Source organism: Scyliorhinus canicula, chromosome 1 (genome assembly GCF_902713615.1).
Source record: "Scyliorhinus canicula chromosome 1, sScyCan1.1, whole genome shotgun sequence".
Classification (NCBI taxonomy): Eukaryota; Metazoa; Chordata; class Chondrichthyes; order Carcharhiniformes; family Scyliorhinidae; genus Scyliorhinus; species Scyliorhinus canicula.
This window is the reverse complement of record NC_052146.1, coordinates 124,443,451-124,460,648: the sequence shown is the minus strand read 5'-3', so window position 1 is coordinate 124,460,648 and position 17,198 is coordinate 124,443,451. Positions and strand designations below refer to the sequence as shown.

The following is a 17,198-nucleotide window of genomic DNA, read 5'->3' as shown; positions in this document are numbered from 1 at the left end:
AAGGCTTTGCTACGCAGAAACAGGAGTGCTTGGACCCGATAAAAGAGTCGATTGAGCGGTTGGAGCTTAGATTGGACGCCCAGGATCGGGCGATCCAGAAGGTGGAGAAGATGCTGGCTGTGCAGGAGGAACATCAGACTGCGGTGGAGTTGGAGGTGGGGATGCTGAGGGACCAGCAGAACAAGCTCCTGGAGAAGGTGGCGGACCTAGAAAATAGGTCCCGCCAGCAGAACCTAAGAATTGTTGGGTTCCCAGAGTGGTCCGAAGGAACGGACGCTGGGGCATACATAGCAGGCATGTTTGTGAAGCTGCTGGGGGACGGGGCATTCTCCCGGCCCTTGGAGGTGGACAGGGCTCACAGAGCACTCGAGAGGAAGCCGTGAATGGGAGACCACCGAGGGCAATAGTGGTGAGATTCCACATGTTCTCGGATAAGAAGCGCATTCTACAGTGGGCCAAGCAGACACGGAGCTGTAAATGGAACAATAGCATCCTGCGGGTTTACCAGGACCTGAATGTAGAGGTAGCCAGGAGGAGAGCAGGCTGCAAGCAGATCAGGTCGATCCTTTTTAAGAAAAAAGGTGAAGTTTGGACTGTTATACCCAGCCCGTCTCTGGGTTACGCCTGAGGACGCGTTGGGACTTTGCGAAAAAAGGCTGGTGATGGATTGAGAACTTTTGAACTTGGCTGCAACGTTCATGTTTTTGTTTTTTCTTTTTGTTTCTCTGTTTTTGTAAAACGTTTCTCGTTTTGCGTTTCATGGAAGATGTTTGTGATGCCATTTGCATTGATTTGGAACCAGCGGTAGAGCTGAGTGTGTTAAGGTTTTCATTTGCACTGTTGGGGGATGGAGATGTGCTTGTTTTGATCTTGGTGTTTTTCTGTTGGGCAATTGTATGGGGATTAGAGATAGAGATAGAGAAATACAGCACAGAACAGGCCCTTCGGCCCACGATGTTGCGCCGAACTTTTGTCCTAGGTTAATCATAGAATTTTGGACAATTTGTCATGGCCAATCCACCCAACCTGCACATCTTTGGACTGTGGGAGGAAACCGGAGTACCCGGAGGAAACCCACGCAGTCACGGGGAGGATGTGCAGACTCCACACAGACAGTGACCCAAGTCGAAATCGAACTTGGGACCCTGGAGCTGTGAAGCAATTGTGCTATCCACAATGCTACCGTGCTGCCCTTAAGAAGTTAACCTACACTCCCTTATTCTACCCTAATCCAAGTACCTATCCAATAGCCGTTTGAAGGTCCATAAATTTTCCGACTCAACTACTACCACAGGCAGTGCATTCCATGCCCCCACTACTCTCTGGGTAAAGAACCTACCTCTGACATCCCCTCTATATCTTCCACCATTTATCTTAAATTTATGTCCCCTTGTAATGGTGTGTTCCACCCGGGGAAAAAGTCTCTGACTATCTACTCTATCTATTCCCCTGATCATCTTATAAACCTCTATCAAGTCGCCCCTCATCCTTCTCCGTTCTAATGAGAAAAGGCCTAGCACCCTCAACCTTTCCTCATAAGACCTACTCTCCATTCCAGGCAACATCCTGGTAAATCTCCTTTGCACCTTTTCCAAAGCTTCCACATCCTTCCTAAAATGAGGTGACCAGAACTGCACACAGTACTCCAAATGTGGCCTGACCAAGGTTTTGTACAGCTGCATCATCACCTCACGGCTCTTAAATTCAATCCCTCTGCTAATGAACGCTAGCACACCATAGGCCTTCTTCACAGCTCTATCCACTTGAGTGGCAACTTTCAAAGAACAATGAACATAGACCCCAAGATCTCTCTGCTCCTCCACATTGCCAAGAACCCTACCATTAACCCTGTATTCCGCATTCAGATTTGTCCTTCCAAAATGGACAACCTCACACTTGTCAGGGTTAAACTCCATCTGCCACTTCTCAGCCCAGCTCTGCATTCTATCTATGTCTCTTTGAAGCCGACAACAGCCCTCCTCACTATCCACAACTCCACCAATCTTCGTATTGTTTGATGTTGGAGTTTGTTTGTATGAGCGGTGGGTGGGGGGGGAGAGAACAATAGGTGGGAGGCTATCTGGCGCCGGGGATGGGGGCCACCAAGCTAGGTGGGCGAGCTAGCTCTCGGAAGTGCAGTGGGGGGTGTGCATATGTTTGGTTTAGTAAAGGGGTTGGGTTACAGGGTGTTGTTATTAGGGGGGGGGGGGGCAAATGTTCTGCTGACGAGGAAGGGACTTGGGCTGAGGGACAGAGAGGAGGTTGGGGTGCGGGGGCTGCCTAGGGATGGACCGGTGGAGGCGCGGAGCACGGGCTGGAGGCGGGCCTAAAAAAAAGGGATGGCAGATCTGCGGAGGGGGTGGGGGGGCAATGAGCCCCCCAACTAGGCTGATCACCTGGAATTTTCGAGAGTTAAATGGGCCGGTCAAAAGGGCACGTGTGTTCGCGCATCTTAGGGGATTGAAGGTGGACGTGGTAATGTTGCAGGAGATGCACCTTAGAGTAACGGACCAGGTTAGACTGAGGAAAGGCTGGGTCAGCCAGGTCTTTCACTCGGGACTAGATTCAAAGATTAGAGGGGTCGCGATCCTGATCAATACGTGGATGGTGTTTGAGGCAGGTAGAATAGTCTCGGACGTGGGAGGTTGGTACATTATGGTCAGTGGGACGCTAGAAGGCGTGCAGGTGGTATTAGTAAATGTGTATGCGCCAAATTGGGATGATGTGGAGTTTATAAAGAGGATGCTGGGGAAGATACCGGACCTGAACTCACAGGTTGGTCATGGGAGGGGACTTCAACAGAGTTATTTACCCTGGCTTGGACTGGTCAAGCTCGAGAACGGGCAGGGTGCCAGCAGTGGCAAAGGAACTAAGAGGGTTCATGGAGCTGATGGGGGGGTGGATCCATGGAGATTTGGGCAGCCGAGGGTGAAGGAGTTCTCCTGCTACTCACACGTGCATAAAGTGTATTCCCGGATTGATTTCTTTATTTTGAGCAGGGCCTTGCTGGCTGGGGTGATGGGCATGGGGTACTCGGCGATTACAATCTCAGACCATGCTCCGCACTGGGTTGACCTGCAGGTTAGTAAAGACAGTAACCAGCGCCCGCACTAGATATTGGATGTGGGACTTTTAGCGGATGAAGGGGTGTGTGAGCGGCTGAGGAAATGTATTCAGAGCTACCTGCAGGTCAATGACACGAGGGAAATTTCAGCAGCGGTGGTGTGGGAAGCACTGAAGGCGGTGATCAAGGGGGGAATCTGATCTCAATCCGGGCCCATAGGGAGAAGGTGGACACGGCAGAGACGGACCGACTGGTAAAGGAGATACTACAGATTGATAGGAGGTATGCGGAGTCCCCAGAGGCAGGGCTTTTAAGGGAACGGCGGAGGCTACAGGCGGAGTTTGGCTTGTTAACCACATGGAGGGCGGTGGAGCAGCTGAGAAATACGAGGGGGGCAATCTATGAACATGGAGAGAAGGCCAGCAGAAGGCTTGCACAGCAGAGTCGGAAGAGGGAGGCAGTGCGGGAGATAGGGAAAGTAAAGGACGGAGATGGGAACCTGGTTGGTGATTCAGTCGGGGTGAATAAGGTGTTTAGGGACTTCTACAGCAGGCTGTACAGGTCGGAACCCCCAACGGGGCCGGAGGGGATGAGGCATTTCTTGGAGTGGCTGAATTTCCCAAAGGTGTACAGGGAGCGGGTAGAAGGGCTGGGGGCCCCAATCGGGCTGAAAGAGATAGTGGAGGGCTTGAAGGCCATGCAGGCGGGTAAGGTCCCGGGTCCACACGGGTACCCAGTGGAGTTTTATAATACGTTCTCAGGAATATTGGGGCCGGTGTTGTTGAGGATATTCAATGAGGCAAGGGAAAGAGGGGTGTTGCCCCCGACGATGTCACAGGCAATGATTTCGCTGATTCTTAAGCGGGACAAGAACCCGGAGCTGTGTGGGTCCTACAGGCCGATCTCCCTGTTGAATGTAGATGCCAAGTTGCTGGTCAAAATCTTGTCCTCCAGGATCGAGGATTGTGTTCTGGACGTTATTGGGGAGGACCAGACGGGGTTTGTTAAGGGTAGGCAGTTGGTGGCCAATGTAAGAAGGCTGTTAAATGTGATCATGATGCCCCCGGAAGGTAGGGAGGTGGAGGTAGTAATTGCAATGGATGCAGAAAAGGCTTTTGATCGGGTAGAATGGGGCTATCTGTGGGAGATACTGGGACGGTTCAGTTTCGGGCGGGGCTTTATTGACTGGGTCAGGTTACTGTATCAGGCTCCTGTGGCAAGTGTACAGACGAATAGTAAAACATCGGACTATTTTAGACTGCATCGGGGGACGAGACAGAGATGCCCCCTCTCCCCACTGTTGTTTGCGCTGGCTATAGAACTGTTGGCAATTGCTCTGAGAGCCTCGAGGGGCTGGAAAGGACTGGTCCGGGGGGAGATGGTGAGGCACAGGGTTTCGCTCTATGCAGATGACTTGCTTCTGATTGTTTCGGACCCAATGGAGGGGATCGAAGAAATCATGAGGACTCTAGGGGAATTTGGCCGCTTTTCGGGGTATAAGCTTAATATGGGAAAGAGTGAGATGTTTGTGGTCCAGGCGAGGGGACAGGAGAGGCGACTGGGAGAGCTGCCGTTTCGGTTAGTAGAGGGAAGCTTTAGGTACCTAGGCATCCAAGTGGCACGGGAATGGGACTGGCTGCATAAATTGAATCTGGCCTGGCTGATCGACCAAATGAAGGATGATTTTCGGAGATGGGACGCGCTTCTGTTGTCTCTGGCTGGAGGGTGCAAACGGTGAAGATGATGGTCCTCCTGAGATTCCTATCTGTATTTCAGTGTCTCCCCGTCTTTATTCCGTGGTCCTTTTTTTCAGCGGGTCAACAGAGTGATCACGGGTTTCTTCTTGGTGGGCAAGACTCCGGAAGGTAATGCTTGAGTGGAGTCGGGGAGAGAGCAGGCTGCCAAATTTTAGCAACTATTACTGTGTGATCACAGTAATTATAGCCATGATCAGGAAGTGGATGGTGGGGGAGGGGTCAGCATGGGTGCGTATGGAGGCGGCTTCATGTAAAGGCACCAGTTTGGTGGCGTTGGTAACTGCGCCTCTGCCGCTCCCGCTGGCAAGGTACTCCACCAGTCCAGTGGTGGTGGCGGCCCTGAAGTTGTTCACCGGGCTCACATGACAGTGGCCCGGATGAGCAGACTCTTTGGGGTGGAGGACAGGTGTGCAAAACATGGGGGAGGACTGGCGAACCATGTCCACATGTTTTGGACGTGTCCAAAGCTTAGGGGATTTTGGCAGGGCTTTGCAGACGTCATGTCCACGGTGTTAAAAACAAGGGTGGTGCTGAGTCCAGGGGTGGCGATTTTTAGGGTATCAGAAGACTCAGGAATCTAGGAGGGGAAAGAGGCAGATGTTCTGGCCTTTGCTTCCCTGGTAGCCCGGAGACAGATAATACTATTAGCATGGAGGGACTCAACCCCCCCAAGTCAGAGACCTGGCTATCGGACATGGCTAGCTTTCTCTATTTGGAGAAAATCAAGTTCGCCTTAGAAGGGTCACTGTTAGGGTTCATCCGGAGGTGGCAACTATTTGTTGACTTCTTTGTGGCAAATTAATCGTCAGCAGGGGGGGGGTGTAGTTTCGATTAGAGTAGGGGGTCAATAAGGGAGGGACCTACGAGAGGTAAATGGCTTTTGCACTATGTTTATGGTTTCATGTATATTGTTTATTTGGTTGTTGTTACTATACCAAAAATACCTCAATAAAATGTTTATTAAGAAAAAGAAATTCAAGGATACATGACATTTAGAAAGAACAGGAAGCTAGGAAAAGGTGGAGGGGCTGTTAGCTCTGTTAATCAAGTATGACATTGGTACAATAGAGAGAGAGATGACATTGGTTCTAAAGATCAAGGTGTGATATCAGTTTGGGTAGAGATGAGAAATAATAACGGTAAGAAGTCATTTGAGGGAGTGGTTTTTAGGTTCCCTATCAGTAACCACACTGTAGGAGAAAGTATACAGGAAGAAATAATGAGATTTTTGAGAAAAGTATAATCAAGAGTGATTTTAATCTACATATAGATGAGCCAAATCCGCTTGGCAAAGGTAACTGGGATGATGAGTTTCTGGTGTTTTTGGGACAGTTTCTGAGAGCAGAACATTTCAACACCAAGCAGAGGGCAGGCGATATGAGATCTGGTAATGTGCAATGCGACAGGATTAATTAATGACCTCAGAGTGAAGGCACCCCTGTAGAGGGTACAGATAACATGCTAGAAATAATTATGAATCAGTCGATGAAAGATTTCAGCGTCTGAAATGGCTCCTGAGATAGCAGATGCATTGGTTTTAATTTTCCAAAATTCCCTAGATTCAGAAAAGGTCCCACCAGACTGGAAAATAGCAAATGTGAAAGAAGGAGGCAGAAAGCAAGAAACTACAGGCCAGTTCACTTAACACCTTTGGTATAGTGTACAGGTGAGGGCACATCTGGAGAATTATGTACAGTTTTGGTCCCTTTATTTCATAAAGACCATAAGACATAGGAGCAGAATTAGGCCACTTGGCTCATCGAGTCTGCTCCGCCACTCAATCATGGCTAATATTTTCTCATCCCCATTCTCCTGCCTAAAGGACATAAATGCATTGGAAGCAGTTCAAAGGAGGTTCACTGAACTGATTCCATAGGATCCCTAAAGGCCATTCAGCCCACGGAGTCTGCATCGACCCTCCGAAAGAGCACTTTACCTAGGCCCACTCCCCCGCCTTATTGACGTAACCCCCCGCATTGATCATGGCCATTTCACCTAACCTGCACATCTTTGGACTGTGGGAGGAAACAGGAGCATCTGGAGGAATCCCATGCAGGCATGGGGAGAACATGCAAACTCCAGAAGACAGTCACTCAAGGCTGGAATTGCACCTGTGTCCCTGGTGCTGTGAAGCAGCAGTGCTAACCACTGTTCCACATGCCACCTTGTATGATGCCTAGGATGGGGAGGTTAAGGTTGTACAGGCTAATCCTACATCCATTGAAGTTTAGAAAACTGAAAGGTGATCTTATTGAAACATACAAGACCCAGAGGGGATTAGACAGGGTGGACTCTTGAAAGGTTGTTTCGCCTTGTGGGAGACTAGAACTAGTGGGCACAATTTACAAATAAGTAGTTTCCGATTTGAGACGAAGATGAAAAGATTTTTTTTTCTCTTGGAAGGTCATAACTCTTTTGAACACTCTTCCCAAGACAATGGCGTTGGCAGGGTCATTGCATATTTTTAAGTAAGAAGTCTTACAACACCAAGTTAAAGTCCAACAGGTTTGTTTCGAATCACTAGCTTTCGAAGCGCAGCTCCTTCCTCAGGTGAACTTGTAATTCACCTGAGGAAGGAGCTGCGCTCCGAAAGCTAGTGATTCAAAACAAACCTGTTGGACTTTAACCTAGTGTTGTAAGATTTCTTACTGTGCCCACCCTAGTCCAACGCCGGCATCTCCCACATCATGGCATATTTTTAAGGCAGTGGTAGATAGATTCATGGCTAACAAGGGAGTCAAAGGTTACTGGGCGGCAGGCAGAATATGGATTTGAGGCCACAATCGATCTTGTTGAATAGTGGAGTGTGGTCTACTCCTGCTTCTAATTCATATGTTTGTAATTCATCCAATTAAAAATAAATATGGAAACTCATTGTAATGCTATTACCAAAATTAAAATTGATACTGAAAAGAACAGCTTTATCTACACAATTCTTTTTTTTCCCCAATTAAGGAGCAATTTAGCGTGACCAATTCACCTACTCTGCACACCTTTTTGGGTTGTGGGGGTGAGACCCACACGGACACGGGAGAAAATGCAAACTCCACGGACAGTGACCCGGGGCTGGGATCGAACCCAGGCCTCGGCGCCGTGAGGCAGCAGGGCCAACCACTCCACCACCGTGCTGCCCCCGTACACCGTCGGTTTTCTACATGGTTCTGACTGAAGGAGGTCATATATTTTGCAGTCCAACCTACATATTTACACGAGCACTGCATCAGAACCCCCTTACTACATTTCCTATTTGAGTATCTCCTTAAATAGCAGAATCCTGTGGTGCATTTTGCCAAATTCTATGACACAGACAAAACAAAAAGAGTTAACCGGTCTTGTTAAATAAAGGGCATTAGAATGTACGTTAGGTTTATGAAAAATCTGTGATTTGTTTCATTGCTGTATGATTACTTCTGTAGTTAAAGTAACAAGAGTTTGAAATTAGTGAGGGATCTTATCTTGTTGCAGTCGACTTTGATTGCATCTTGCAGTTACGTCACCAAATATGTGAAAACCATCCTCACCTCACATCCAGCTTTTAAGAAGTCAGCAATCTTTGACATTGGCACAAAGTATGCTACATGAGGTTTCCCAGTGGTAGCTGTTCCCCAGTAAATACTCAAGTCCCGCTCCTCCAGAATTGAGCGTAGCTTATCCTCACCCAAAATTTCCTGCAAAGAAATAAAGAACATTTTTTCTTCTCACCTACATCGATTTAACATTATATATTATTTTCTGAGGTAAAGAGTATGTAGGAAAGCAGGGGAATTTGAAAAATCAGGATGCGGTCACCCCTGCCCTTTTGCAAATCGCCCCAGGCATAGTAAGGGTTCAGGATCCAGGTTACAAGGTGTGTCCAATGATGGAACCAATGAATTTTTGGTGGTGGAAGAGGTAGGACTTCAAGGGGTTGCTTACAGGTAGAGCATTCTTCAGGATAAGAACTTGTACTCCTTTTGAGCATACATATGGAAAGACATGTGAATCATTATATTGATAGTAAAGTAAGAATGAGATTAAATGGATAGCATTCCGTCTGTGTTGGAGTCAGTGGATAATTGATTAACTTTGAGAGACCAATCACTTGACTGAAAAGCAGTAATTTTCATGTCTAGATATTCTTTTCCCTAGTCTGCTTGCTCATTGAAATTCAAAATGGGAGGTTCTTACAAGCAACCAAAGAGAAAAGGGGAAAATTGCAAGGTGTGGAGAAACAGGCAGGGGTGTCCTTAGGCAGATCACGGCTTTAAAGACTTTCTGCCAAGTAGAAACCATGAAGCTAATGAAAATAGTTAAAACTTGAAAGCCAATATCTAGACACAAAAATTACTGCTTTTTCAGTCAAGTGATTGGTCTCTCAAAGTTAATCAATTATCCACTGACTCCAACACAGACGGAATGCTATCCATTTAATCTGATTCTTACATTACTATCAATATAATGGTTTGAACATTATTAATTAACGTAAATTATTTGTAATAATTTGCAACACTTTCAGTCTATTTTTTTAAAACATTTTCTTGACCCTAGTGTATTCAACTGTTTGTTCGCTGCAAGTGTGAGAATTTACAACAGTTTCTAAGTATTCACAAGTTTATGATGGTGAACTCTGCTCTGAAGAAGAGTCACACTTGGAATGTTAACTCTATTTTCTCTTGCCACAGATGTTGCCAGACCTACTGAGTTTTTCCAGCATTTTCTGTTTCATTATGGTAGAGAAGCCATTCTGGCCTATGTTTCACCATCAAACTGATTATTAAAAGATTCCAGTTGTTTTTCTGTTACCAGATTTCCCCTGGCAACCTATTCCATACATTCATCACTCTGTGCAGAAAAACCTCCTGATCCGAAATGAGTTTGGTATTCACATAAGATCTTACCTGCAAGTTCCTGCTGATAAGACTGATCTTTTCCTCTAAATTCATATTGTCGCCTATGATGCTGAATGTTTCTTCTGATTACCAGAGATGAACTGGAAGAAAAATGCCATTAGCTTCTGGAAAAAATAACCTCAACTCATTGCACTGCTGAAGGTTTACCATTGCTCACAGATATTACCACTGCAACATGTGAACCTCTCCAGTCCAAATACTTCCTCAGATTTAGATGACTGATCAACAGTACTATAAAGTACAAAACAAATGGTGGTATACTTATATTTACTGCACTGCGTTGATTCGTTTTCTGGTATTTGATTTGTCCATGTTAACTATACAACCAATAATACATTATTTGAAAACACCTTCTAAAAACAGGGATTTGGACAATGAGACTCCCACATTCAATATTCTACCATCGACGAGAGATTTGTTAAGGATCAACTTTGTCTAATTTGATTGAATTTTTGATGATATAATGGAGAGTGTGGCTGTGGGTAGTGCAGTTCGTGTCGTGAATATGGACTTTCCAAAAAGGTGCTTGGTAAGAGGTTCTAGGGATGAGGAACTATGAGTTACATAGATAGATTGGAGGAGTTGGAACCATCTTCCTTGGAGAAGAGGAGGTTAAGAAGAGCCTTGATAGAAATATTCAAAATTATGAGGTGCATGGACAGAATAGATGGGCAAAACTAGTTCCATTAGAGAAGAAGACACAGATTTAAATTGACTGTAAAAGTCTAGAATGCGCAGAGCTGGACACAATATTCCAGATGAGGCCAAACGAGTGTTCTTTAAAGGATCATTATAACTCTCTTGCCTTTTCATTCCATGCCTCTACTTACAAACCTCTGGATCGCATCTGCTATTTAACCATTTTCTCAAGCTGCCCCTTCAATGATTTGTGCACATTTATGGGCAGGTCTTACTCCTTCCCTGTGATGTCCCTTTACAACAACCACCGCCTGCCCCCGCGGTGTGAATGCCCCTGCCCATGCCCCACTGCACGGCCCTTACCCTGTGCGCCTCCCGCCAGCTGATGCTCCAGCTCCACAACTGCCGCTTGCATCATCCGCCCGCTAGACTGCGCAGGCGCAGGCAACGCAACCGAGCCGGGATCATCGATCACCCCGCCCATCTGTGCCTGCGCACTGCAGCCCGCGCCTGTCCCTCAGTGTAGTGTGTCACTGGGTCTGGTGTGCTCTGTGTAGCAGGTTGCAAACAGCAAGCACGTCAGTCGTATCATCACAGGCAAATTATTATTTACCTGCATTACATACCTTGCACAATCTGAGAGGAGGGCAATTTTAGGGCTTACGGTTGTAGTGCATTCTCTGGAAGAAGTGGCAATATCAGATAGTCATCATTCTCTGTGCTCCGCTGACCTATCTATTCCTCATAGCTTTTCATTCAATCCTCGCAAACAAAGTTTTGTTTCTAAACATATTTCGTTAGGAGTTACTGGTATTAAAACTATGCCACATCTTGATGCAGAATAAATGAATCTCATTACCTAAATGAAACTTGGCAAACCCAAAGTCCGAACCAGGGTCAAACCCAGGACAAGAGGTCATGGTGCAGAGATCACATTTAAGAGTGAAAATTAATAGGACGCACAATTTGCTAATACATTCCTGAACTGAAATTATCCAGTTCAAAGTAAAACTTTCCTATTGGGTGAAGCAATGGTTGTTTTAGGTCACATTGTTTGAGGAGATATCCAGCAGGTCTGCCAGCATCAATTGAGCGAGAGTTGATGGGCAGAATTTTCCATACAGAGAATTTTTGGCTGTCAGGGCCATTTTTGCATCCAAACTCCTTCACAGTAGTAGTGTACTTTTTGATTCAATCTTCTGGAAGGCAGCCAATTAAGAACCTAGATCTTGGGTCACCTTCGAATGAGGAAAACTGGGTGACCTGAGGAAGTAGGATGTTGATCCATTGCAAGGGTGGTCAAGAGCCTACAGTTAGAGTAGTTCCAAAGGGAAAGACAGCAGGAGTGGTAGGGATGCAATGAAGTCTGCACTCCCGACACTACTGGAGGCAATGGTCTCCATGAATTCCTCGTACAATGACAAACTGGCCGGTGGAAGGCATCAGCCCTGCAAATGTTTGCTGTTGAAAGTTAACCTTGAACATAAGGGAATTTGTGACTGTGGGGGAGAGCCCTTTCTAGTCCCTCTCTAAAGCCCAAAATTCCTATACCTAGAACCATTCGTAAGCACTGCCCCACAGACCAATGGTGCAACACCTGAATCCATTTAAAATATTCCTCGCCTAGCCCAAATCTCTGCAACACGTACACCCAATAATTCCACTCAACCTGATCAAAGGCTTTATCCGCATCCAAGGAGATTATCAATCCATCGAATGATCACTTCTGGAAGGCCTGAATCACATTCAGCAATCTCCTAACATTATTAATAGAGAATCTATCCTTAGTAAACCCAGTCTGCTCCTCCCAAACAATTGTTGGAAGGACATCCTCCAACTGTCTTGCCAATTCGACAACAATTTCAAACCGATGTTCAAAAGAGAAATGTGGTTCAGGCTGATGCAGTTCCGTTTGGATTAAGGGAATTCCCAGTGGATTTCATTACATTTCAGCTTGATAAGAGGATGTCATTACTGGGTGGAGCTATGGTAAGCTAAAGCAAAAAACATCTTTGTACAGCAGGGGCAGCAGCAGCAGTACAGCAGCAGTACAACGGGGCCTCACGGTAGCATGGTGGTTAGCATCAATGCTTCACAGCTCCAGGGTCCCAGGTTCGATTCCCGGCTGGGTCACTGTCTGTGTGGAGTCTGCACGTCCTCCCTGTGTGTGCGTGGGTTTCCTCCGGGTGCTCCGGTTTCCTCCCACAGTCCAAAGATGTGCGGGTTAGGTGGATTGGCCATGCTAAATTGCCCGTAGTGTAAGGTTAATGGGGGGATTGTTGGGTTACGGGTATACAGGTTACGTGGGTTTAAGTAGGGTGATCATTGCTCGGCACAACATCGAGGGCCGAAGGGCCTGTTCTGTTCTATAGTTCTATAGTTATTCCTATGTACTAATGGTAGTTAAAGTGGATTGAGAGCTGAGATAGTTTTTCTAGTTGTTTAGGTGGGAATAAAGTTAGTAGTTAAGGGTATTATATTCACTTTATTGAGTATCATTGTTTAAGGGGTAATTGTAAGCTATTTTCTGGTGTGATCATAGACTCCCTACGGTGCAGAAGGAGGCAATTTGGCCTTTTGAGTCTGCAGTGACCCTTCAAAAGAGCAGTCTACCCATGGCCACTCACCCATCCCCCCCCCCCCCCCCCCCTCACTCCCTCACCCACCCCCTGCCTTGTCCACATAACCCTATAATCTAACCTGGACAGCCCTAGACACTAAGGGGCAATTTATCATGGCCAATCTACCTGACCCGCACATCTTTAGACTGTGGGAGGAAACCAGAGCACCTGGAGGAAACCCACGCAGGCACGGGGAGAACATACAAATCCCACACAAATAGTGACCCAAGGCCAAAATTGAACCCAGGTCCCTGGCATGGTGAGGCAGCAGTGCTAGGCACTCTGCCACCGGGCTGACCAGTAATGTTAGCAATATTTTAATACTGTGCTAGTAATGAAGTTGTTTTGAAATACCATATCCTTATTTCTTTGTGCAATTACTCCTTTCCTCACAGTCTTACAAAATTAAAAAAATATAGGGGTTTCTGTCCAGCATCCTAGCCGCTGTTGGTGTCTAATCTTGGATTGTAATAATGCTGATTTTAGTTTGTTTGTTTGTTACAGTGAAAGTCTTAAAATGTGAAATCTTGTCACGTGTTACTTTGAGTCATTTACCCGGAATTCAATTCTCTTTCGAAAAGTTATCAGTCTCTACAGGGATCATAACAATATTATTTCTCCCTTCAACTGTCCCAGCCCATTTACCAATGAAATGCTCCTCCAAGTCTTTGTCCCCTCCAGCTTCAACTATACGATTGTTCTTCTGGCAGACAACCTGCTTTCCATAAGCTTCAGCTCATTTAAAATCTGCTGTCCACATCCTACCCCACACCAAAACCTGCTCACCCATCATCCCTGTCTTTGCTGATCTACTTTGCCTTCCAGTCGCCCCAATTCCTCAAATTGAAAGTTCTCATCCTTTTGTTTAAATCCATTCGTGGCTTTCCCCTCGCTATCTTTGCAATGACATTTACTCCTATAATCTCCAGCCCCCTGCCCACACTCTTCATTCCTCTGATTCTGGATTTTCCCTGCACCACATCATTGGTTGATTTGTTGGTCTAGGGGCATGATTCTCGTTTAGGGTCTTCTGCTGCGATAACATGTGAGAGGTCCCGGGTTCCAAATCCCAGATGAGTCTTGCACAGAGCTTTTGGGCGGGGGGGGGGGGGGGGGGGGGGCAGCACGGTAGCACAGTGGTTAGCACAGTTGCTTCACAGCTCCAGGGACCCAGGTTCGATTCCCGGCTTAGGTCACTGTCTGTGCGGAGTCTGCACTTTCTCACTGTGTCTGCGTGGGTTTCCTCCGGATGCTCCCGTTTCCTCCCACAGTCCAACAATTTACAGGTTAGGTGGATTGGCCATGATAAATTGCCCTTAGTGTCCAAAATGGTTGGGTTGGTTGGGGTTACTGGGTTACAAGGATTGGATGGGGGTGTGGGCTTAGGTAGGGTGCTCTTTCCAAGGGCCGGTGCAGATCCGATGGGCCGAATGGCCTCCTTCTGCACTGTAAATTCTATGATACCTATAGTAGGTGCTTTTCTGCATGCTTTTCACTCTGCTTAACTTTTAAATATCTTTTGTTCACATGTCTAAATAATAAGGTAAAGACATCAGGTACTGCTGTTGAATGTTGCTATCTCATATCTCCACCATATATAAATGACAGCAATAACTTGAAAATTATACTTTAGTTTGGTTTCAGCTTTGTTTCAATGAATACATTTTCAGAATGAAAAACTGATAAGAATTAATAGTATTGTTGTAGAATACCCAACTTTTCTTCTCATCCTACTTTCAGTTCTCTCTATGTTTGACAAAGAGTCATTCAAGACTTGAAATGTTGACTCCGCCCTCTCTCCACAGATGATGTCAGACCTGTTGAGATTGTCCAGCATTTTCTGTTTTTGTTTCAGATTCCAGCATCTGCAGTAATTTGCTTCAACCCAATTTCTTTGGTTGTGTATCAATTTCCAAATGGCTTTGTGGATTGCTACATGGATTCCACCCACAGATAAAATGCATTTATTTTTTATTCATCGGACATGAACCTTGCTGGAATGGATAGCATTTATTGTCCTTGGTAAGGTAGTAGTGAAGGACAATTATAGAAAATACTTGTTCATGTGTAACTGTTGTGTTGAAATAAGAAGTTGTTATACTTTACAGTTTTTATTTTTGCAGTAATATTATTAAACCTAGGTTAGAATACATACAGACAGGATGTCTGCTACATCTCAAGCAAGAGCACAATGTGACCGGAGCATTCCGGGAGAGGCTTCCAGTGAACCTCCTGAGATTCACCGAAATCTCGCAAGGTGTCGGAGTCGGAACTCTGCTCCAAATGGGCATGACCAGGCGCTGCACAAAGAAGTAGGATGTAAACCTACTTATGACCTACCTGCCTGGGATCCACAAGCTTCCTCGATTCTCCGGTCTCCCCAGGGAGGCTGCAGCGGGTGCCGATCGTGCTGCTACACACAAACGTGGACCAGGCGGAATGGCACGCGGGGGAGTCTCCTGGGCCACCAGATATCCCTGCGTGGCCAGGGTAAATGCAGGGTGGTCCCCCTGGCCCTCCCTCTGGAATGTGGGTACCATGGAATTTCCCAGCTGTCACCTTGGCACTGCCACCCTGTGACTGCCAAGTTGCCCGGATGGCACTGCTATGCTAGCAGGAACACTGCCTGGATGCCAGGGTGCCAGTGCAAGGATGCCTGAGTGCCAGGGTTGCATCGCCAAGGGTCAGGGCCGAGCAGAGCCATGCCTATGAAATGAGGGTGGAGCAGGGGTTTTGAAGGGTGGGGGAGTGCAGGGAATGTAAGTAGGAAGTTGGGGGGGGGGGGATGGGCAGGGGTCCAGGAAGGGAGGGGGTGCTGTAGGTGGTTTGGAGGCCTGAAGAGAGGGGATCCCCAGGCACCCCATAGCAGGGTGTCCTCACTTGGGGGGTGTGGGGGAGTGTCCATGAAGTGATCGGGGCACCCTTTCAAAATGGGAGCCTGATCTCTGAGCTCAGCTCCCCAGTGCTAAAGAAAATTATTATTTTTTTAATTTAGAGTACCGAATTGTTTTTTTTTCCAATTTAGGGGCAATTTAGCGTCGCCAATTCATCTAACCTGCACATCTTTGGGTTGTGGGGCGAAACCCACGCAAACATGGGGAGAATGTGCAAACTCCACACAGAGCCGGGATCGAATCTGGGACCTCAGCACCATGAGGCAGCAGTACTACGCACTGCCCCACTGTGCTGCCCCTGGGAAAATTAAAGATTGCCATGCTTATAGTCCTGATGATGAAAACCAGCACCCCCGCAGGAAGTGTATGTTTCATTTGCGTAACCAAATACGCATTGTGTGTGAGCAGATATCGGGTGAGAACAGACCAAGTGTGGAGCTTTAATATTTCTGATCCCTGTAGGGGACTTAGTAAACATGTGTTGAAAAGCATTTTCAGATGCAGTGATATAGGGCAGGATTCTCCATTCCTGAAACTTAGGTGGGATTCTCCGATTTCTGACGGTAAAATCGCGATTGGCCGGAGAATCCATTTTTACACTGAAATCGGGAGCGGCGCCGTTTTTCGGATACTCCGCCCAACAAATATGGCGTAATCGCTGAGTACGCCGTACGCCATTAGGACAGCCTCAGGACGTCATCTGAGGCCCTCTCCTGTTGCTTTGCCAATGATGGGCCGACTGCCCGACGGTGTCGGACGCGTGCCCTCACAGTTTTCGGGGACCTTGCGTGGTGGCTGCGGACTGTGTCCAGCGCCACCACAGTCGGGGGAGGGGGGGAGCCATTCCGCTAGCCGGGGAGTCTGGGGAGACTGGTTGGTGGTGGTCCGGGGGTGGAAAGGAGGGTTACAGGGGGCACTATCTGGCAGGCCGGGTCCCCGTGTGGCCGGCGCCATGTTGTACGGCGTAGCCGCCACAGTCGCATGCATGGCCATGGACCCGGCAAGTCTCCATTGGTTTCTGCAGGTAAAGCTGGGGTCTTTACGTGGCATGGTTGCTCGCCCCCCACCAGGCGGGGCATTGGTGCGAGGGTGCCGCCGACATTTTCATTGTAAAACTATACACTTCCTCCGGACATCGCCTCAAAATATGAGATTCCGGCAGTAAGTGTTCATGTCGGGGCAGAATTCGGGGACTTTCACAACAGTAAAGCCGGTGGCAAACAAACCTGGACTGATTCAGCTACTGTTAAGGGGCTATCACCGGTGCCACGTGGAGCACAATTGATTCCAATGGAAAACGGTGTGGGATTCGCTGGGTCCGTGATTGACACTCG

At 47.2% G+C, this 17,198-nt stretch overlaps 1 protein-coding gene across 1 annotated transcript in view; it reads right to left on the bottom strand.

Annotated features, from left to right (window-relative positions):
• yars1 (tyrosyl-tRNA synthetase 1) overlaps positions 1-10,829 on the bottom strand; it is a 51,621-nt gene extending 40,792 nt beyond the window's left edge. Inside the window, exons 1-3 of the mRNA XM_038799336.1 lie at positions 10,713-10,829; positions 9,699-9,790; positions 8,343-8,489 (exon numbers count right to left, since the gene is read on the bottom strand). Of these exons, the coding sequence (XP_038655264.1) occupies positions 8,343-8,489; positions 9,699-9,743 (192 nt within the window). The 5' untranslated portion in view covers positions 9,744-9,790; positions 10,713-10,829. The remainder of the gene's footprint in view (positions 1-8,342; positions 8,490-9,698; positions 9,791-10,712) is intronic.
• Positions 10,830-17,198: the final 6,369 nt, after the last annotated feature.